The following is a 20,955-nucleotide window of genomic DNA, read 5'->3' as shown; positions in this document are numbered from 1 at the left end:
AAGCCAAACAGGGGTCACCCACTCCCCGCTACGCTCCTAGGTTCGACCTCCTCATTAGAAGCTGCCCTACACATACTCCAACTGCCTGATGCGGGAAAGGGGTCTTTTCCGCGGGCGTTGCGGAATTAAAGAGGTCCCGCTTCGTGGGCATGCCCGGGATACAGGCCCTCCCGGGGGCGGGCCGGCGTTTCGCCGCGGGGCGTGGCTCCGGCTGCGGGTCGGGCGCTGGCTCAATCCGGCGAGGGGATTCTTTGCCTGCACACGCGGCGGAAGGAGCCAGGGCGGCGGTGCTGCGACACTTCCAGCAGCTTCCAGACGGCCAGGGCGGCTCTGCCCCGCCCCTTCCCTTGAGGCCCCGCCCCACCCTCTGCGGCCTGGGCTGTGTCTGCGGCGGCTCCGCCCCGCAACCGCACTGCTGGGATCCTGGGGGCCAAGGAGGCTATGCCCTCATCGCATTTCCTCTAGGAAACTGCAGATGGGACCGTCTACCCTACCCGCCAGGCCCAGATAGCCCGGCACTGCGTCCTTGGTGGGGTGGAGCGGGGATGACCCCACTTCTCCTCCCATCGATCACACAGCACACCGGCCGGTGGGGCGGCTCTGAGGGCGCCGGCTTCAGAGAGCAGACACTGGGGATGGGGTCGCGTACCCGACGGATTGCCCCCACCCTCCACCCCCAGCTTCTGCAGCCGCCCACAGGTGCGGGAGCGCCGAGACTTGCATATCGAGTTGTTTCTCAATCTGGCTTCCTTTTTCTTTTTTTTCCCACCTTCTTCCCTCCTCCTGCAGCTGCTTACATATGGGAAAAGTCGGGTCTCTAAGGACTCCTGCAGGGTGGCAGGAGTTCTTGTCAGCATGATGACTCTGGTCAGAGTGTGGCCTGCTCCAGATGCCAGAACCAAGTCGTTCCCCTTCGGCTGTGGCGCCGGAGCCTCAAGGCCATGGGCCTGCCCAGGGAGTGCCAGACGGACGCCCACGTCTGCTGTCTCTGCCCCGTTTGCGTACCCTCCAGCTGGTGAGCTGGCCTTGCTTTTCCAAGGCCTTACCTCTGAAGCCTCCTTCATGCAGATACCCTCCAGGAGAGAATGGCCCCTCCCTACGCCGTGACCCTTTGGATGTCCAGCAACTCCTTTTGTGACCTTCTTTGTCGGTCCCTGGCATCCTGGGGAGAGTTGCCCCACCACCCACCCGCGGACCTCCCTCAGCAGCCCTGAGACTGGTGCCCAGTCTCATTCTTTAACATTTTCTTTGTTCATGTGTTGGGTTCCAGGGAACAAAGGACCCTTGCCTCCCTTCTCCTTGGCCCACACTACAGCCCTCAACAGCTCTGCCCCCATTACCTCAATTTCATCTCTCCATAGACTTCTACTTTTCTTCCTTATGGTGTGGGAGAAGCCTGTGGCTGGGAGAAGTCAATGACTGTGGGAAGGGGCATGGGCGCTGCTGCTAGGAGGGGCCCTCGGCTGCTCTGTTTCTGATGGAAACCTCAAACCAGGAGCATCACCCCCACCCCAGTGCACAGAAGGGGTTAGTTAATTAGACACCTCCCTGGTTCACTCGAGCATCCACAGTATTTTACAGTCCTGTGAAGGGGTGGGAATGAGTCTGCACACCTAGAAAGTGGGAGAGGAAGGCTTTAGTGAGTACCCCTGGGTGGGTCAGCTCAGAGCCTTCGCTCCATTAACTCCCGTGCTCCCTGTTGCAGAAATCCAGTAGTGCGGATGATGTTTCCCTTCCCAGGCTCAAGCCGGAAGCGGAACAAGAATCACTCCTGTGGACCAGTGTCGGGACCAAAAATTCCTCAGGGGGTTCCTGATGGGAAAATCTCAAGTCTCAACACCAGCACAGAAATTCTGATTTCTCTTCTGGAAGCCTCCCAGGATGACCTCTCCAGCTCACTGACACTCACTGAGCTCCACTTGTAAGCCTAGCCTTACCACGCGGAGATGCGGCAACAAGACAAGAAGTCCTCAGCCCACTGGGGGGAGCTGCGGCAGACCAGCTGTGAATCAGAGCAGCTAGAAGCAGGGGAGAAACCTCAGAGTCTCCCAGCTCAGCCTGGGGAAGGTGGCCGACACAGGTCTATACCCAGCAAAGGGAAAGCATGGGGAAGGCACGGCCCTGACAGAGGGACCAGGAACCCTCAAGGGAGGCAAAGTCAAAATGAAAGAAAGTGAAGTCGCTCAGTCGTGTCCGACTCTTTGCTACCTCATGGACTGTAGCCCACCAGGCTCCTCCGTCCATGAATTTTCCAGGCAAGAATACTGGAGTGGGTTGCCATTTCCTTCTCCAGGGGATCTTCCCAACCCAGGGATAGAATCCAGGTCTCCCGCATTGCAGGCAGACACTTTACCATCTGAGCCACCAGGGAAACCCGGGGAGGCAGGGGGCACTGAAAGCGGCTCAGCAGGCAGGCGTCAGGTCACATAGGGTCACAATGCCATGCTAAGTAGTTCTGACCTTAACTTAGGGTCAAGGAAGTCACTTAAGGCTGTTAAAGATGACTTGACCCCACCCCACCCCGACCCCCAGAAGTCTTTTCTCAGCAGCATTTGCAATCCTTGATGTTCCCAAGATACCCTTTATTTCCAACCAGGCCTCAAAGACCCAGCCTCACCTTCTGCTGCCTGGAGCAACGCCAGATGAAGCAAGGACTGACAAACTATGGCCCTCAGCCAGTGGTCTTATCACTTGCTTTTGTGTGGCCTGTGAATAAAAATGGTTTTTACAATGTTTAATGGTTGAAAAGAATCAAAGGAAAGATAGTATTTTGGCATGTGAAAAGTATGTGAGGACTTTCCTGGTGGTCCAGTGGCTAAGACTCTGCACTCCCAAAGCAAGGAGCCTGGGTTCCATTGATGGTCAGGGAACTAGATCTCACATGCCACAGCTAAAAGATCCCACATGCTGCACCTAAGACCTGGTGCACCCGAGTAAAATAAATATTTTTTAAAGTAGATGAAATTTGAATTTGTGTCCATAAAGTTTTACTGAAACACAGCTTTACTTCTCTGTGTACATGTTGTCTTCAGTTTGTTTCACACTGTAATGAGGGAGCTGGTAGTTAAGACAGAGACCATATAGCTTGCAAAGTCTAAATATTTACCCTCTCACCTTTTGCAGAAAAGTGCTGCAGACCCCCGATCTAGCTAAAGCGACGTAGGGTCTTGCAAGCCACACAAGACCTGGATAGAGGCTTCCTGCTGCTGCTCATTCTGGGACTTCTAGTTAGGAAGTGCAAATGGTCATTCATGGGGGTCAGGGGTCACTGAGGGGAGTTTAGATACAGGGCAATGGATGAATCAAACAACTGCGGGCATCAGGACATCAGAGACTGTATAAGCATGGAGACGTAATAGATGTGAATTTGATCCCTGGGCTGGGAAGATCCCCTGGAGGAGAACACGGACAACCCACTCCAGTATTCTTGCCTGGAGAATCCCATGGACAGAGGAGCCTGGCAGGCTGCAGTCCATAGGGTCACACAGAGTCAGACATGACTGAAGCGACTCAGCATGCACGTAGCTCTGGATCCTTAACCCCCAGAACAGGCAGCCCCCCAAGTTCAGAGCCTGCCAGGCATCCTCTATATCAGTTTTGGTCTTCCTGGTTTCACCAAGTTTACATCTCTCAATTCCTGAGCTGACATCCTCCTGGGTCAATGGACCTGACATTAAGATAACGATGGGACAGCTGAGCAGGTCTGCAGGGCCAACCAGTGTTCCATCTCTTTGCCTTAGTTTCCATGTTCTGCTGGGACATGCCTTGCACAGCATTTGCTCATTTGATTGTTATGTTATTTTTTGATGCAGTGGCAAACGGAAATTTTTGTTCATTTTCTGTTTCCTGGAGAGTCTGAAAAGCAATTGATTGTTGTGTATTGATCCCACAACTTGGTAAGCTATGTTACTAATTCTTAATTTGTCCGTCAGTATTTGTTTTATTTTCTTGTTTTCTAGTACAACCCTAGCTATCATCTGAGAACAATGATATTTTGGTTTTTGCCTTTCTAACCCTTGTGTGTCTTATTTCTTGTTATACTGCACCAGCTAGGACCTGCAGAAAAATGATGTGTGAAAAGAGTGGTCCTGGGCATCCCTGTCTCCTTTCTGATCAGAAAAGGAACCCTTTATCATTGAGCATATTTACTGTCTCTGCTCCCCACTTGTGATACATCTTAAACTGAATAAGTATCAGGATTTTTTTTGGCATCTATTGAAAATATTGTTTTTAAAATTTCCTTTATCTATTGATATTTTTAATTCATTAACAGACTTACTAATGTTACACTGAGATTATCTATTTTCTTTTAAGTTTTGTAGAACCCATCTATAAAACTGCCTGTTGTTTCTATTGTTTTGTATATGAAAACCTTTTAGGGGCTTCCCTGATGGTGCAGTGGCTGAGACTCTCTGCTCCCAGTGAAGGTGGCCCTGGGTTTGATCCCTGGTCAGGGAACTAGATCCCCATGTGCTGTGCCGCAACCAAGACCTGGTGCAGCCAAATAAATAAATAATACATAAGATTTAAAATTTTTTAAATAAAACATTTTAATTAGAAACTCAATTTTTTTTCATGATATATGTGCACTCAAGTTTTCTACTACTTACTCCTTGAGTGAATTTTGTTTAATAATTTTTCCGGATGTTTCTTGAAAGCTTTAAAGATTATGGCATTCTATTTCCTTGACTAACTTTTAAATCTCTGTTCTGTCTCAAGTATGTCTCCTTATTCACTCCTACAATTCTTTCTTGTGTCTTTTCCTTTTTTATAATAATCAGTTTCACCAGGGACTTATCTATTTTATTTACATAATTTTTCTGCTTAATTCTTTAATTTTTTTTTTACTTTATTCCTTTATTTTTAAAATTTCTGCTAAACTTTTTCTCATGGATTCTATTTTCAGGGGATCGAGTCTGTTGTTCTTTTTCTATTTTCTTAACTTCAATACTTGGCATATTAAATTTCAGCCTTTCCCCTTTTCAGACATAAGGATTTAAGACTATAAGTTTCTTCTCAAGTACTATTTTAGCTATATCCCACAAATTTCAATATATAGTATTTTTAACTCAGTTTAAAGGATTTTGATTACCCTTATGGTACCTTTGTTGATCCATTTATAAGTGCTTAAAATGGTCAGTTGTTTTATATTATCTTTTCATTTATGCCAACAATATACAATGGTATGTATGGTGCTGAACTTTTGTATTTGAGACTTCCTTTGTAATCTAGGATGTGGTTAATATTTATAAACCCTCCATGTATGCTTGAGAAAAAGTATCTATCACCTAGCTGTTGGATAAGTCTAAATATGTTAAACCTACTAAATCAAGCCAGTTAATTGTGTTGTTCCAAACAAACAAAACACCCACTTGGAGACTCCTTGGGACATAGCTTGGAGAAGGGAGAGGCTGAAGGTGGGGAGCTCACACAGGGGTGGGGCAGAGGCAGGGTGCATGCCTTTTCTGAGGTAGGGTGACAGAAGTAGGCCTGAGGCAATGCTCTGTGCTCCCAGAGCAGGGCCCGGATTCTATCCCTGGTTGCGGAACTAGATCCTGCATGCCACAACTAGAAAGATCCTACATGCTGCAGCTAAAGATCCTGCTCGCTGCAACTAAGACCTGGTGCAGCTAATAAATGTATAAAAATTAAAAATATCAAAAAAAGAAATGGGGATGGGGAGGGAGGGTCAGGATGGGGAACACATGTACACCCATGGCTGATTCATGTGAATATATGGCAAAAACCACTACAATATTGTAAAATAATTAACCTCCAATTAAAATAAATTAAAAAAAAAAGAAATGGGGGCTGAGGGGAGGAGGACCACTCTGGGTTGGAGGGGTCTAGAAGTCTATTTCAGGATTGTGGGGCATCAGAGAGAGACATTCAGGAGGCAAAGGCTGACGGCTGAAGTCAGGGGCAAGAATGAAATATGTCAGGAGAGTGGGGTGTGAAAGCCCGAAATTGTGGTCTAAGCCATTCAGGAATTGTAAATGGGGCACACCTTTGGTAACTTTCTCTTTAATATTCAATATCAGTGTCTTGACTCTAAGGGCATAGTTATATGTGGCCTGGGGGGGTGTGACAGTCCTGGCTACCTGCTGTGGTCAGCCCAGCCCCCAAATGCCTGTCCTCCTGCCATTGCCCCCACCAGGCAGCCCTTTTTGTCCTGGGCGTTGTTCAGTGTTCTGGGTCCCCTCTGACTAAGAAGGGAAAGCATAACCCCAAACCGGCTCAGCTCAGAGCAGATTATAGTCGGAAAGGTGCAGGGGGCAGGTGACACCGCAAACAACTCTGACCTGCTTAACTGTGCTGCCTGACGCCTGTCCTGCTCCAGGCACAAGGCTCAATGTGCAGGTCTCAACTGCCCGGATTTCTGGGTCAGTCACAGGACTCAAGGCTTGCCTGGTCCACCTGCACCAGGTAAGAGACGGGTAGGGCCATGGTACTGCTGGTGGGGGGTGAGGAACTCACCAACAGGAGGGGCTGAGGCTACACATCAGGAAGGACCTTGCTGGTTTCTCCCAGGAAGGATGTCAAGGGAATTCGGGATCCTAGGAGGCTTAGAATCCCTGGGATGTTAGAAGATGCCTCTCTGGAATGTTCTGGAGGCAGGGAGGCAGGTGATGGTGCCACCCTATCACGTGAGGCTCTGGACCTTTTCCCACGCCCTTCACTACCTTGAAACGTGTGTGTGTGTGTGTGTGTGTGTGTGTGTGTGTGTGTGTGTGTGTGTGTGTGTGTGTGTGTGTGTGTGTGTGTGTGTGTGTGTGTGTGTGATGAGGGCTGAGAGACACAGAGAAACAGAGACTTAAACGTACCTGGTGCTTTGAAGTTTACAAACTGTTTTCCCATCCGTTAAACTTTCCAACCTCGGTTTTATGGACGAAAACAGGCATTGGCCATCGTCAGCCCTCCTTAGGATTATTAGACGTTCGTAGGAGTCAATATATGTAAAAGGAGCCGCAGGTGAGCGTTATTCATTAACTCCGTGAGTTTCACAACCGGGAGAGGTAGGCTAGGCAAATATTATTACCCCTGCTTTACAGATGAGCGACTGTGACATGGAAAGCGCTTGGCTCAAGGTCTCCCGGATTTAACGGGCAGTAAAGTCTGCCCCCCACCCCAACTGGCAGGGGCCAGATGCGAAGAAGGGCTGCGCGGATGCAGGCCGCGCTCCCGCGAGGGGGCGCGCGCAGCACGCTGACGTCGCGTCCCCAGCCCCCGCCGCGGGGCGGGGCTAAGAAGGACGCAGGCGCCCCTCGTTCGCGTCCCTGCCTGGCGGTTCTCGGCTGTCGCGCGCGAGGCAGGGACCCGAGTGCTCGTTCGCACTTGGCTGGGCTGAAGGAAATGAGGTCTGGTTCTCGAGGCTTCCCGGGGCTGAAGGTGCAGGGGAGGGGCCCGAACAGCGTGGAGGGAGGAGCCGCGGGTCGCTTAGATGGGGGCTGGGAGCCCACCAGAGGTCGCCCTAATGACTCTTGGCACCTCTGTCTCTAGGGCTCGCATCTCCCGCACCCAGGCTCTCCCGCAGACTCGCTTAATTCCCTTAGCAAGTCCGTACACGTCACCCCGTTAAAAGAACAAGAATCTGGGCCACAGAGGATGGGTGACACAGATGGTTCTTGGCAGGACCAAGATGGAATCCTCGTCTCTGAATCTGAACCACGTCCCCACCCCGTACAAAGTTCCTGGGAGCGGGTAGCTGTCCTGAGCAGAAGCCCCTGCTTTTGTGAGGTCCTGCTGACTCATTTAGTATTTGCCCTGCTGTCTGGAGCCAGAACGCCGGCGGGCTCACTGGCAGGGATCACCCGAACCGCCAAGGCTGTGGGGCTGTGGTGAGCACACTCTCCCAAGGGCACCCACGCAGGAAGCCGGATCAGGTGGAGATGAGCGGGAGGAACCCAGCTGGGACACAGGCTCCTGGTGGGTTGTGGGGAAACGTGGGTTCTGCTCACCTTCACCCTCCCTACTAGCTTGCCCCAGGAACCAGACAGGCCTCCCTGGAAGCCTGGCTTCCCTCCTTCAGACTGCCACTCTTCCTGTGTGTGTCAAGACTTGGGTTTCACCCAGGGCCTGCTGGCCAGAACCCGGCTATCTCTTTAAGGTGACTCTGCACTTCTTTGCTCACATCCATTTTGAATCACTATCAAGAGTTTTACATCCTGAGAATAATTTTCCCAATAATGGGGGGGGGGGTTTCCTTTCAAGCACCTGCTTGCGTCATACTACCCCACACTCTACTCTTCCCATCTTCACTCCAAAGACTACAAACAGGTATATTCCAATTCATCAGTTATACGTGATGGTTCACTTCTGTTTTTAAGGATGATGGCTAATTTTGCTGGGGCTCTTTAACTTTTCAAAGATTTGAAGCCCCAACAATTCACCAAGTAAGATTAAAAAAGAGGAAAGTTTCTGTGGGGCTGTGGCGGCCACCTCAGGGAGTACAGCAGCCTATGCACAGACCACTGCTTGGGGCAGAAATGTCACACGAAGGAAGGCGACGACCAGTACAAGCCCAGCCTTTGCCCACTTTACAGGAAGCAAAGTGCCGGGAGGAAAGGTGAGGCCCCAGAGGCCTGCCTCCCACAGGCAGCGTTGCTTGCAGAGCGCCCACTTGTGGTCAGAAACTGTCACTGCAGTTGGGCCGGCAGGACCTGTTGTCTAACCCCCAGAGCTTTCTAACCACCTGGCTCTCAGGTGAGGATGGTGAGGTCTTGAGTAAAATTAATGAGATTCACATTTTTTGATAATTGCATTAGAAAAATTTTTGGAAAAGATATTCTAGTACTCATCTTCAAACATCAGTTTCAGTCAGGGGACTTCCAGTGGCTAAGACTCCACATTCCCAATGCAGGGGGCCTGGGTTTAATCCCTGGTCAGGGAACTAGATCCCACGTGATCAAGCACAGTCAGATAAATAATTTTTTTTTCAAAGTTCAGAAAGATGTGACTGTAATCTAAAATGTTTGTCCTTCAAGTCACTACTGGAGTTGAACTGAGTCCTACCACACAGCTGGAGTCTGGCCTGCAAAGACTGTGAGGGGGACAAACAGATTCAAGGAAGCGAACATTTCTGAGTATCTCTGGGAGCTTAGAGTGAAAACGTCAAATGTGGACCTGAACCTGAAAAACATGACTGGTAACTGGAGTAAGATAAGAGCATAAGCCACAGTTACAAAAGGTGCAGAAGGGGAAGGAACTATGGAAACTGGTGGCTGCTGGTGGTGGAGGAAGATCAGGAAATGCCTGACGTGCTCCAGGATATACCAGCCTGTGACTGAATGTTCTTTTCAGATTACTCTGCAGCCGTGTGTGTGATGGGCTGCAGTAGACCTGGCTGGAGTCCTGAAAGGCCAGGCAAGAGGCAGGAAGGGGCCCAGGGAAGAAGCACAGGGTCCCTGAAGGGCTGTGCTGAGGAAGGAGCCCTGTAGGACTGTCCGCTGTGGGTACCATGGGTCTGTCGAGGAGCAAAGGGAGCAGAGAAAGGGTGTTTTCTCGCAGCCTCGTGACCAAAGGGCTCTGCAGGGATGGGAGAAGACTCAGGGCACCCCTTGCTTTTGAAACTGATAGGAAAGGAACACCTTGTTTCCCACCAGCCTCAGATTACGTGTCCTGGTTTGATGTGTATCCTGGGGTATATCTGTGGGCTCCAGTTCCCCATATGATAATACTTAACTCTCTGTTAGGACTTCGGAGCTAATCAAAGACCCTTAAAAATGTGCCAACATCCCTTAAAGAAGTCTTCAATTAAACTGTCAGAAGTAAAGCCCTGACAGAAGTGCCAAGGGCATGGGGGAGCGGTGGGGGGTGGGGGTCAATGTCAGCTCAGCAGCCAGAGCTCTGGTTTCACTTCCTATCAGGAAGAGCTCTTTCTGAGAAGGGGGACTCCAGTGGTATGGCCCCCTCCACCGAGTCCTCTCACGGTCCTGAGTCACTGCACACCTCCCCAGGCCAAAGTCTGGGAAGAGAAAGGGGCCCAGCTTCAACGAGGACACACAGGCCCCTTGTTCGCCAAGGAGTCTGCCTTGACTTCGGGGTCAGGGCCTAGTGCCAGGCAGGGCAGAACCCTCCAGCTGCAGCCTCTTCCTGCTGGTGGGGTGGGGGTGGGGAGGTGGAGCTGGCTGCTTTTAGAGAGGTCCCTCCCCAGGGTTGGGGTGAGGACAGAATGGAGGGGGTGACACCGAAGACAAAGGGAAGATGGGGCACTGTCTCCACGCCCAGGCCTCTGAAAGGAGGAATGAAATGGCAAAAGGAAATAGCCTTTCTCCATCTCAGCCAACAGTCTGGGTGTCCTGGCTCCAGGCCTGTCTCTCTTCTGTGGCCCCAGCAGGAGGCACTGTAGTGCCTCTGAGACTACAGAGGACCAACCCCACCCCTCAGGCCTTGGACCCAGGCCCAGTGCTGGCCAAGGCCCATCTGGGTCATGCTCATCCCCCCAGACTCAGGCTGCCATCCCTCTAGCCTCTCCAGGGCGTGAAGCCAGGGCTGCAGGACACAAGGAGCCACGGAGGAAAAAAAAAAAGTTTATTTAATCAGCCTTTGAAGGCACCTGGTTTGAGTATAAAAAAAGGCAGTAAAATGGCAAATGTACAGGGTTCATGATGGGTAGGAACATGGAGAGGTGGGAGGAAGAGGCACATGGGGAGAAGGGGGCTGCGGAAATACCAGATCAGACTTCAGAACAAGCAGTCCTGGCCCCCGGCCACCCTCGGTACAGGCAGACGGACAAGACACACAACTCACACTCTCTGAGCCTAGGAACCCCTGCCACTCTGCCCGGGCAGGCACTGGTCAGAGCCAAGAGTGGGGGGTGCACGTGAGCAGAGACTGCGTCCCCTCCCTCGGCTCTGACCCTCCAGCCCACAGTGTCCCCATGTTCATCCACACAGGCTCTCTCCTTGGGGCCTGGATGCTGGGCCCAGTGCAGGCCATGAGCAAGCAGAAGATGGCTAGACAAGAAAACCTCCAGAGGACCTCTGCCCACCCCTAAAGGGGAAGGCAGGACCCGGCAGCTGGTGCCATCTTGCTGTCCATCCGCGGTCACACGACTGCCCGGAACAGGAAGGAGAAGACAGCCCCCAGGGCCAGGCCCAGAGATAGAAAGAAGGCCATGATGGCTCCAGCTGTCTCTGCCTCAGCCGGCTTCACTTTCCTAAAGGAGGGAGGACGAGCCGACCTTAGGATGTCCCCAACCCCAGTCCCCAGCCTCACCCAGAGCATCTCATTCTGCTGACCCACCCACCTGTCCTCCTCTCCCTCTTGGGGAGGGGGTGTGTCCTAGGGCTGTCTCTACCTTTCCCTGGGAGCCCCTCCTCCCCTCCCACTGCCTGGGCCCCAAGAGCCAGTGGGCTCCTCTCTCAGCCTGGAAACCCTGAGCTCCACGATCAGAAGTCTCCTTCCGCCCACGCTCCCTCTGCTGAGTATCCCCGGCTGGAGCACTAGACCGCATCCGAGGCCACCATACTCCCCACTCACTTGGGCCCGAAGCACATGCAGAGACTGGCGAGGTAGCCATTGGAGAAGGCGAAGCCAGCCATGAAGATGATGAACCAGGAGTCGTGGTCAAAGACCACAGGCAGGTTGCGGCGGGGCTGGACGTTACACAGCAGCAACAGGGGCACGAAGGCCAGCCGGGCCAGCACCAGGCTCGGCAGCCAGTAGCTGTCCTTCCCAGGCTGTGGGGACCAGGCCATGCCACAGTCAGGCTGGGCCAGCCCCCAGGGCTCCATTCGGAGGCCCTCAGGACCTGAATTGAAACCTCCAAGCCTAGTTACCCTTGTAGGGGTACTGATCGGGAGTGGCCATGGTAGATAGAGCCTTCTGGCCATGTGCTACAGCGTGACCTGGGTGGTGATTATCAGGGGTATGTGTATGTTTACGTGTGTGTGTATGTGTGTGTAGTCATTAAACTGTACATCTACAACTTTTACACCTTATTATACACAGATGTCTCAGTTTTTAAAAAAAAGCACGTGGGGAGGGAGGCGGGAGGGGGGAATCGGGATGGGGAACACTTGTAAATCCATGGCTGATTCATGTCAATGTATGGCAAAAACCACTACAATATTGTAAAGTAATTAGTCTCCAACTAATAAAAATAAATGAAAAAATAAATAAATAAATAAAAGCACGGTCCCCTTTCCACCATACTTTCTTGGTTCCCTCCCTGGGTGTCTGTCTGGACTCTCCCACCTCACAGGGGCTTGGAGACCCTCCTTCACTTACCCACATGGTGATGGTTGTGAGGCTCCGGCCCAGCCAGTCAAAGACATTGAAAGTCAAGAAACAGGACACGGGAATGAAGTAGTCCTCTGGAAGACAAACAGGAGATTAGGAGAGGGTTAGGGGGTCCAAGAAAGGCAGGATCTAGCAACCCTGACTCTCACTGGGACTTGGGTTTCCCAGCTGTGAAATGGAGAAGATGCTTCCAGGCCGGGGAAGGGTAAATGGACCAGCAGAGTCTGGCTGCGGAGGCAACAGCCCAGGCTCCCCTCTCCCAGGCTCCTAGCCCTGCTCTCGAGTCCCTGTCCTCCCCCATCCTGGGAACCCATGGTTTCCTCACTCCAGGCGCTGCTGCCGTCAATGCTGGACTTGACTTCAGCTGTCACAGCAGGAAATAGCCCAATGGTGATGGTGAAGACGAAGCAGACGGAGAAGGCTGGGACTAAGATCTGGAGGAAAGGGACCCTGGTTTGTGTCTTCATGGTGGTTGTGCATCATTAAAGAATCAAAATTCCCCAATACACACACATGCACGTGCACATACATGCAGGAAAATTCAGGAAAGTGGCCAGTCTCCAGTCAGAAAGGGAGGGGATGGGCATGGGGTTGGAAAGGATCAGAAAAAAGGGAAGAAAGGGAGGGGTAGAATGCAGGATGCCCCAGCCCCACATACACTTTTGAGGATAGTGCGGACAGAGTGGCTTTCCTTGGTGGGCTGAGAGCTGGGGGCTGAGAATCCGGTCTCCTCTTGGCCTGCTTTTGATTCCTCTCCTGGGGGGTGACAGGTGGTAAGGGGGTCTTCAAGTTATGGGAGGAACAGAGCAACAGGAAATGACACAATCCCCAAAAGGGCTGGGGTCAGCTGGGGGTGGACACCCCCTTAAACCAGTGCACAGCCCCACCCAAGGCTTAGCCCAGATGATTTCCAACCCCCACTGCCTAAGTCCTCTGGGTCCTGACCTCTCCCAGGAGTCTCAGGTCAGGCCACGCCCTGCCCCCAAATCCGTAATTGCTTCCCAGTTGCATTCAAAGCCACCCAGAATCTCCGCCAGCTTCTCTAGCCCAGCCCTTGTTTACTGGTGTTACCCCTCACCCCCACATCCCTCTGGCATCACTGCAGGAGGCTCATTCTTGCCCCCAGCTCATGCTAGCCCCCTGCGGAGCAGCCATCCTCCACCCCAGCTTCCTCAGGTTCTTCAGACCTTTACTAATGAGGTCCAGCTTGGTCTCCTGCTCCCCGGGCCCTTCGAGCTTGAGCTGCCGGTAATAGCGGTAGAATTCCTATCAAGTGAAGGAAGGTGGATTCAGAAGCAGAATCTCAAAAAAAAAAAAAAGAAAGAAAGAAGCAGAATCTCCAGAGCTTCTCCTTCCCACAGGTTTTGTCCCCTTGGCCTGGAGCCCTGGGCCCCCTCTCTCCCTGCCAAGATCTCCAAACCTGGGGTTCGAGTGCTCACCAGCCGTGGCAGGCCCAGATAACAGATGATGGTCAACATGATAACTCCACAGGCTGTGATAAAATAGCCAAAGGCACTTTCCGACAGCTCGGAGCCACCTGGGGCGGAGGGTGTCAGCGATCAGAGGCCGGCCCCGTCCCCTCCTCCCCGCAACCACCAGGGTGACAGGCAGACAGATGGCAGGACTTACTGGCAATGGCGCAGATCATGGCCACGGAGGTGAAGAAGCCTGCCAGGCCCTGGCCACTCATGATGGGGGCCATGTAGCTGGCGGGCAGGAGGCCAGCCAGGCCAAACAGGCTGCCCTGCAGGATGGCGCCGAAAGCTGTGCAACAGGGTGGACAGTGGAAGGGAGAGGGGAGCCGGGTGGGTCGTGGGGCCTTGGCAAGTCCTGCTTGACCCCCAGTAAGTCCTGACGCTGAGCAACCCCTTTTCTGCCCACTCCCAGGGCCCCATCTCCCAGCCCTGGTCCTTCCCTGCTCAGGCTCTTGAATCCTCACCACCCAGAGAGAGGAAAAGTTTCCTCTCTGACCAACCATGGGACTTCTGTCCAGGTCCCCACCCAGCCCTGCTTACAGTTAATGAGCATGATCTTGAGCATGGTGATGACGAAGAAGGACAGTGCATGCAGGGGCACCTTCACCAGGATGGCAGTGATCAGGAACACCAAGAGGATGGCCACCAGGCTGCCCAGGATCCGCACAGACTGGGGGATCCTGTTGGAGAGGAGGTGGTGGCAGAGATGGGTGGTGAAGCTGGGGGCCCAGCCCAGAGAGGGCAGGAGGCAGCGAGGGGGTCAGGGTGGGGGCCTAGGGGCTCACCTCTGATGCAGGAAGGAGTTGAGGCAGGTGAAGATCAGCAGGGGCACCATGGCACATAAGGTCATGACGTTGTTGAAGATGGCGCTGAGATGGTTCCGCTCTGGCGAGGGTGTCGGGGGGCTGGCTGAGGCCTGGATGTCTTTGCTTACTTCAGCAGAGGCCAAGGACATATTCTGGGACATGTCCAGGCGGCTTGTGAAATACTGTGAGGATTGCAGAGAGGAGTGTTGGCACCTTTCGCCCTGTGCCTGCAAGCACGTATCCAGGCCTTAAATGCCCAGTGGATGAGCTCCTGGGAGCCCATTCCCACATCTCACCTTAGTGGCTGTCATGAAGAAATTCCAGGGCAGCAGTGTGCCCAGACCCAGTACGAAGAAGATAAGCCAGACGGCTTTGTACCTGGGGATGGGAGAGGAAAGTGGGGCCAGGTGACCCACCATCCCACCTTCCTTCCCAAATCAAACCTGGGGCAGTCCCACCCACTTCCATCTCTCCAGCTGTCCCAGGGCGCAGAATATGCAGAGGAGGAGGTGGCCTGGGATGGGGGAAAGGGCACAGATGAGTCCCGAGGGGGAGGGGGATCAGGGACATAGGACCGAAGGGCATGGCCAGAGGACCTTGGTTCTCAGTCCCAAAGACTCGGGGGACCCTGCAGGCTTGGGAACCGATGTGACCCACACATCCGGAGGTGTTTTTGGAAATCTTGCTAAAGGCTGGGGGGTGGGCGGGTGAGTGAGAAAGCAAAACACAAGTCTTCTACCCCTGCTGGGTAGGCTGGAAGTGACTACACTGTCTGGGCAGGGCTGTGTGGCTTTCTAAAGAGGAATCTGAGGTCAGGAAACTCCCAGACCATTCTGGATCTAGGAGGACAGGGATGCGGGTGTCTTGGGACAGCTGGGAAATGAGGGAGCTGTTTTTTCCTGGCCCAGACAGAACCAGCTTTGTAGGCTGCACCACACAGGAGGCCGGGAGGGATGGGCCATGAGACGTCATCTGGGCTCCAGAGTGTAAATAAGAGCCTCCCAGCCTGGGTCAGGACACTCACTTGCCCCAAGCCCTACACCTCGGGGCCTATCTGGGATGGGACAGCTTCTCCCAGGCAGCCCTGTGGTCCCCAAATGTGTCTGCCATACTTTCCCCAGTGTCCACACCTGCTGTCTTCACAGAGCTGGCAGGGACAAGCCCAGGGAAATGAGGAAACTGGTCAGGCCAGAGAGCAGGGCTTGGCCCCGCATCCCAGGTGGGCAAGTCTGAATCCTGACAAATGCAGCCCCCTCCCATCTCCCTCCTATAGTCTTCACCCTGAGGAAGAGAGGCAAGGCCTGGATTCAGAGGCCCAGATGAAGGGAGCAGCTCCCAGCCAAGGTCCCACAGGATAGGGACCCAGTGTGGGGCCACTGGAGGAGGCGGAGGGGGTTCAGAGGGCTGCCACCAGAATGGGGGTGCTGGGATGGGGTGGTAGGCAGCCTGGGAAAGAAGGACACCAGGGAGGGATCCTAGCAAACAACCTTGGGCCCTGTACTTACTATGTCTCCTTAAATTCCCTCCCATCCAAGTAAACCCCACCTCTGCTTCACAAGTGGGAGGCAGTCCCACAGAGATAAAGCTAAGTGCCTAAGATCCCACCGCCAGAAGTGACCTATGGCGCAGAGGGCCGGGATGAGCAGGGGATGGGGCTGGGGGACTGTGATGAAAAGATGTTTTGGGGACCAGGCATGGCTTCATCAACTTTCTTGGGGTCTAGACTCCTGGAAGAACTTGAATACAGCTACAATCTCTTCCCCCAGAACACACACGCATGGCCATAGCTGTGGGTCTAACTGGAGGGAAGTCCCAGGCTCCGGAGGTGGGGAAGTGAGAGGGAGGTCAAAGCCAGGACCAGGGCGGGCCAAAGTCATCTGAGGCCGAGGCCAGCTCCATCCGCTGGCCAGCCTGGGAATGAGGGGTGCTGCCAAATGTCTCCCCGCGGTGCTGGCGGGAGGAGCCGGAAGCTGCCGAAGAGCAACACTGGGAACTCCAACAGGCCAGGGAGGGGCCACCACCACCGCCCTGGGCCTCCCTGGAGACATTGCACTCAGCACGCAGCCATGACACGCAGGGCCCCCTGATGCAAACGTGACCTGTAGCTACCTGGCTGGAAGGCTCATCAGCAGTGGCAATCCCAAATTCCAAAGGACACAGCACCCAGCCCCCCTGGAGACCCATTCCCGCTCCCCTGGATCCACAGCCCAGGTCCCCCTCCCCGGTACCTGTCCTGAGGCTGGTGACTGGTTGTCATGGTGACGGCGTTCTTGGTTATGCCTGGCTGACAGCTTCCTCCCTCTGGTGCTTGCTGGGGGCAGAAGCAGTGTGAGGCCCTGTCGTGGCCCTGCTCCCCTACAGGCCTCTTCAGACTTGGTGGGTGAGGAGGGCCAGGCCGACAGAGCAGGCAGGCTGCAGGGTCCTGAAGGCCCTGCTCCTGGCCCTGTCTCTCAAGGCTGCTCCTTTTGACCCCCTCAGGCCAGTCCCACTGAGCCCCCCTGCCTGCTCAGACGCTACCTGGCTCCCGGCCTGGCCTGGCCACTGCCTCCGCTATTTTTATCCCGCAGCTGAGGCTGTCTGTGAGCAGGGAAACAGGGGAGGGTGGAGAGCAGGAGAGGAGGAGGAGGAGAAAGTATGGCTGAGAGGGAGGGAAAAAAACAGGCAAAGGCATGACGGGGGTCATGAGAGGATGAGAGGGGTCAGCGACAGTGACAACGATGGAAGTGGGGACAGAGGAGGGAAACAGAAGAGAGATAAGGGGGAAGAGGGAGGGAGGAGGACGCAAAACAAACAGATCTGCTGCAGCAGCAGCTTCAGGCGTGATGACCAGGCCAGCCAGAGAGGCCGGCCTGCCTCGCTCCCTCCCTCCCCGGGGCAGCCTCCCTCCCCAGGGCTCTCCCTCTGATCTCTCTGCTCTCCTGAGGAGCCCTTGGGCTCATGGCTAGGGCAGGCTCTGGAGAGCCTGTCCCCTCCTGCAGGCAACCCAGATGCCAGCCTCTCTGTGGGTGGCACCTTAACCATCCTTTCCAGCCAATGCCCAGAGTTTTCCTGGTTCCTGTCCTGTTTTCCAGGAAAACACTTCAGGACGTGCGTGTGGGCACAGCTGCTCCCTTGACCCCCGGGGACATCCCATCCCCCCTCCCCCCCACTGCTGGGTTCCTCTCTGACTCATTCCCAGGCCCCTGGCTTCTTCCCCTTTCTGAGAGCAAAGTTGGAAGCAAGATGGAGGGATGGGAGCAAGGGCCTGCCCAGTCCCCAGCCTCTCCACTTCATACCCCTTCCCTGCTCGCCGCTCAGGCGGGGGGGGGGAGGGCGTGGTTCCCTGGCACTAGGAGAGGAACCAGCTTTCCCTTGGATGGCATGGAAAGCCAGGCAGGAATTGCTTCTTGGCCTTTTGGCTAAGATCAAGTGTAGAAAGCCAGCCAGGCACGTGCGAGCACTAGAGCCAGCTCTGCTGTTCTGGGTGAGGACTGGCTTCCTCGCCCACCTGGACCAGCACTCACCAGATGCCCAGACTTGCCAGCAGAAGGGTCGGGGCAGAGGGGGTCCGGGCGGTCTGTGGGAGGTGGTCCTAGCTCAGAGGCAGGCGGCAGGTCTTGTCCATGGGCTCCTCCTGAACAAGGGTCCAGAGTGAAAACTGCGGCAGCAGGCGTATCGGGAGAGAACCCCCCAGGTCCTGCTGGGGGACAGAGCACCTCCATTCTGAGAAGGCTTCTGCACTAACACAGCCAGGGAGATAAAAGCCAGCCCTTATCTCCCACCAGCAGTCTCAGCAGGAGAGCTGAGGGGGTGGGTCCACTCCCAGGTGCAGCCAGTACTCCAGGCCCCAGCCTGAGATGGACAGCCCTAGGGCCTCTGAGAAAGGACCTGGACAGACCTTTCTGCTCCTCCCCAAAATTCCTCTCCACCCCTCCCTGCGTCAACTCCAGCCTCTCCGAAGGCCTTCCTCCACTCCTCCCCCCACTACACCTGGACGATGACAGCACAGGGACAGGAGAGGCAGACCCAGACACCCCAGAAGGAGGCAGAGGGCTTCTTTCACTCTTCCTTCCTTTCCACAAATATGTACCAAGGACCCCTGCATGCCAGCCAGGCAATGTTCTAGGCACTTGGGAGAGCGGTGAACGACAGTTTTTACATTTTCTAGAAGGACGGGGGTGGTGGTGAGAGGGCTCTACTCTGGGGGGTGGGCAGAGGAGGTGAGAGACTCATGTTTTCTATTAGGTAGAAGGAGGGAAACCCCCAGCTTCTCACTTCAGCCAACCCTGTGCTCCACCCACAGGCAAGATTCCTGGCAGTCAAGAGCAGGTGCAGTTTCAACATAGGTGGAGACTGGGGTGGCGGACAGAGTATCTCCTCTTTTTCAGGAAAACCTGGCTTAGGCTTAGGAGTATTCCTTTCTGCCCTCTGGCCCTCCTCTTCACCTCCCCCAGCCCCCCCCCCACCCCCCACCAGCTACACCCCTACTCTGTGTTCTAGGCTGCCCCCAACCCCAGCCCTGGGCACAACTCAACTCCAGGGGCAGCCCACTCCTCCTGCCCACATCCTGAAGGTCAGTCACCCCTTTTGCTTTTGTCTGCCTTGGCCCAATCAGGGATTTTATACCAGTTCAGAACAACTGGTTTCCCTCCAGCCATGCCCTGGCCTGCCCAGATGGGGCCCTGATAGCAGCCACCAAACTGGGCACCTCCCCGGCCCCCTGGTCCCCTGGCTCCCAACACCTCTCACCCACGCCAGCTTCTAGAGACATCTCTGTGGTGGCATCAAATTCACCACTTCCCTGGATCCCATATGGGGCAGCCACTACCTGCAGATACACTCTCTGGCCCTTGGCTGCCTTCACCACCACCATAAGCTAATATAGATTGTCTCCATTGAACAGATGAGTACAGCTGAAGTTCAGAAAGGTTGAATCATTTGCCTAAGGCAACAGAACTAGTGAACGAGGGAGCTGGAATTAAAACTCAATGTGAAGTTTACGCTAGGCTCCTTCTGGGGAGGGGAGGGAGGTTTAAGGGCAGCTTCCCAGCCAGCCTCATATACTGGGAGGTGGGGTAACTCTACTCCAACTAAGGGGTTAAAAAATAAGGTGGGGGAAAAAAAATAAGGTGGGGGTTAAAAAGTAAGGTGGGGGTTAAAAAGTATGGTGGGGGTCAGGTCATCTCCAGTCTGACTTGTGTTGGGTGTAAGGCGCTCCCCCACCCCATTACACACACATCCTGGCAAAGAGAGCTCACACAGAGGAAGAAAAGCCAAGAGGATCTGGAGGTGACCGTGACCGAGAGGAAGGGGCAAAGGAGTGGCCCCAATAGGGGTGAGGGGCAGGGGTGGGAGCAGCCTTCATCCGTCACAGCTCTCCCCTAGGAAGAAAATCTGGGATGTCCTTTAAAGTGAAGCAAGGGTGTTCTCTCTGGGAATAAACGAGGACGCGCCCAGGAAGGGAGGGAGGCCAGGTACACGGGTTCGGCCAATAAAAGGCCGGGTGTTAAAGAGACAGCGCCTCGACCTCTACTCCGCGTGCTCTCCAGTCCAGTCCCCGCACCCGGCGCAGTTAACGGTGCGGCCCCTCCCCAGTACCAACGACGAGATTGATCGAGATTAACCTTCAACTCGCCCGCCCCTTGGGGAGGTCAGCTCGGCCACAGGCAGTTTCAGGCCCGGTAGCCAGGTCGTCCCCGCCTGCTGGGGTCCAGGTCCCCGCACAGTAACCCTATGCCCGGGCCCCGGCGCGCCACGTGCTGCGCGGCTCCGCACGGGGGCCCCACCCCGCATCCCCCAGCCCCGGCGGCGCAGCTGCCAGGCCCAGCCTCCCTGCCCGCGTGGCAGGAGGCAAAAGCGGCGCGCCTTCCGCCCCGGCGACCCCCGGACCCCTCTCACCCGCCGGGCAGCACCTGCTGGGAAGGAGTTCTCCCGCGTGAAGGTCTGCGCGCTCTCCCGGGCCGCTTCCCGCGCCCGCCCGAGCACATTCAAACCCGCCCTCCGCTCGCCCCGCCCCGGCGCGCCCCCGCCCGCATCCGCTGCCCGGCGCTCGCCGCGGCCCCGCCCCCGCCCCGCCCCCCGCACGCCTGCCTGGAGCAACAAGGGACCCCCAGAATCGAGACCCCGTACCTGCCTGGCCCACTCTTTGTACTATTTCTGTATACTGGACCTCTGGGGGCCCTGCCCCGCCAAACGCTGCCCCATCACGGAGCACGTGGCGCTGAGTACATCCCTGGTCTCCTCGCTGGGGTTACACAAACTCCTACACGGCCGTCTCGGGACTCTCCCAGCGACAAACCTGCTCAGGCAGATCCGGAGCCCCCCACCCTCCCCCCTCCGCCCCGTCCAAACCCCGTCTCAGATGTTCCGTTATGGCTCGCGAAGCTGCCTCCTACATACACCACTCTCCCACCGCACCCTTTTCCTTTCCAGCGCTCCCTTCCCTTTTCAGT

General features: G+C 54.9%; 2 protein-coding genes across 3 annotated transcripts; one reads left to right on the top strand and one right to left on the bottom strand.

Annotated features, from left to right (window-relative positions):
• The first annotated feature begins 71 nt into the window (after positions 1 to 71).
• On the top strand, positions 72 to 2,534 carry LOC122697133. The gene is made up of 2 exons (XM_043907613.1): positions 72 to 699; positions 1,741 to 2,534. Exons 1-2 carry the CDS (start codon positions 150 to 152, stop codon positions 1,923 to 1,925), a joined length of 735 nt encoding a protein of 244 aa, XP_043763548.1. The 5' UTR covers positions 72 to 149; the 3' UTR covers positions 1,926 to 2,534.
• Positions 2,535 to 10,509: 7,975 nt separating this feature from the next.
• On the bottom strand, positions 10,510 to 20,541 carry SLC29A1 (solute carrier family 29 member 1 (Augustine blood group)). 2 transcript variants are annotated; one of them, XM_043907609.1, is made up of 14 exons: positions 20,402 to 20,541; positions 18,028 to 18,137; positions 16,753 to 16,835; positions 14,821 to 14,902; positions 14,504 to 14,706; positions 14,259 to 14,398; positions 13,873 to 14,007; positions 13,683 to 13,780; positions 13,431 to 13,509; positions 12,902 to 12,999; positions 12,569 to 12,677; positions 12,232 to 12,317; positions 11,482 to 11,681; positions 10,510 to 11,158 (listed from the first exon to the last, which is right to left on the bottom strand). In XM_043907609.1, exons 3-14 carry the CDS (start codon positions 16,779 to 16,781, stop codon positions 11,047 to 11,049), a joined length of 1,371 nt encoding a protein of 456 aa, XP_043763544.1. In that variant the 5' UTR covers positions 16,782 to 16,835; positions 18,028 to 18,137; positions 20,402 to 20,541; the 3' UTR covers positions 10,510 to 11,046. The 2 variants fall into 2 exon arrangements, with proteins under 2 accessions (XP_043763544.1, XP_043763545.1); XM_043907610.1 differs by having other exon boundaries at positions 20,416 to 20,527.
• Positions 20,542 to 20,955: the final 414 nt, after the last annotated feature.

The sequence above is a fragment of the Cervus elaphus genome, chromosome 7 (genome assembly GCF_910594005.1).
Source record: "Cervus elaphus chromosome 7, mCerEla1.1, whole genome shotgun sequence".
Classification (NCBI taxonomy): Eukaryota; Metazoa; Chordata; class Mammalia; order Artiodactyla; family Cervidae; genus Cervus; species Cervus elaphus.
The sequence above is the reverse complement of the archived record's forward strand: the minus strand, read 5'-3'. Positions and strand labels throughout refer to the sequence as shown.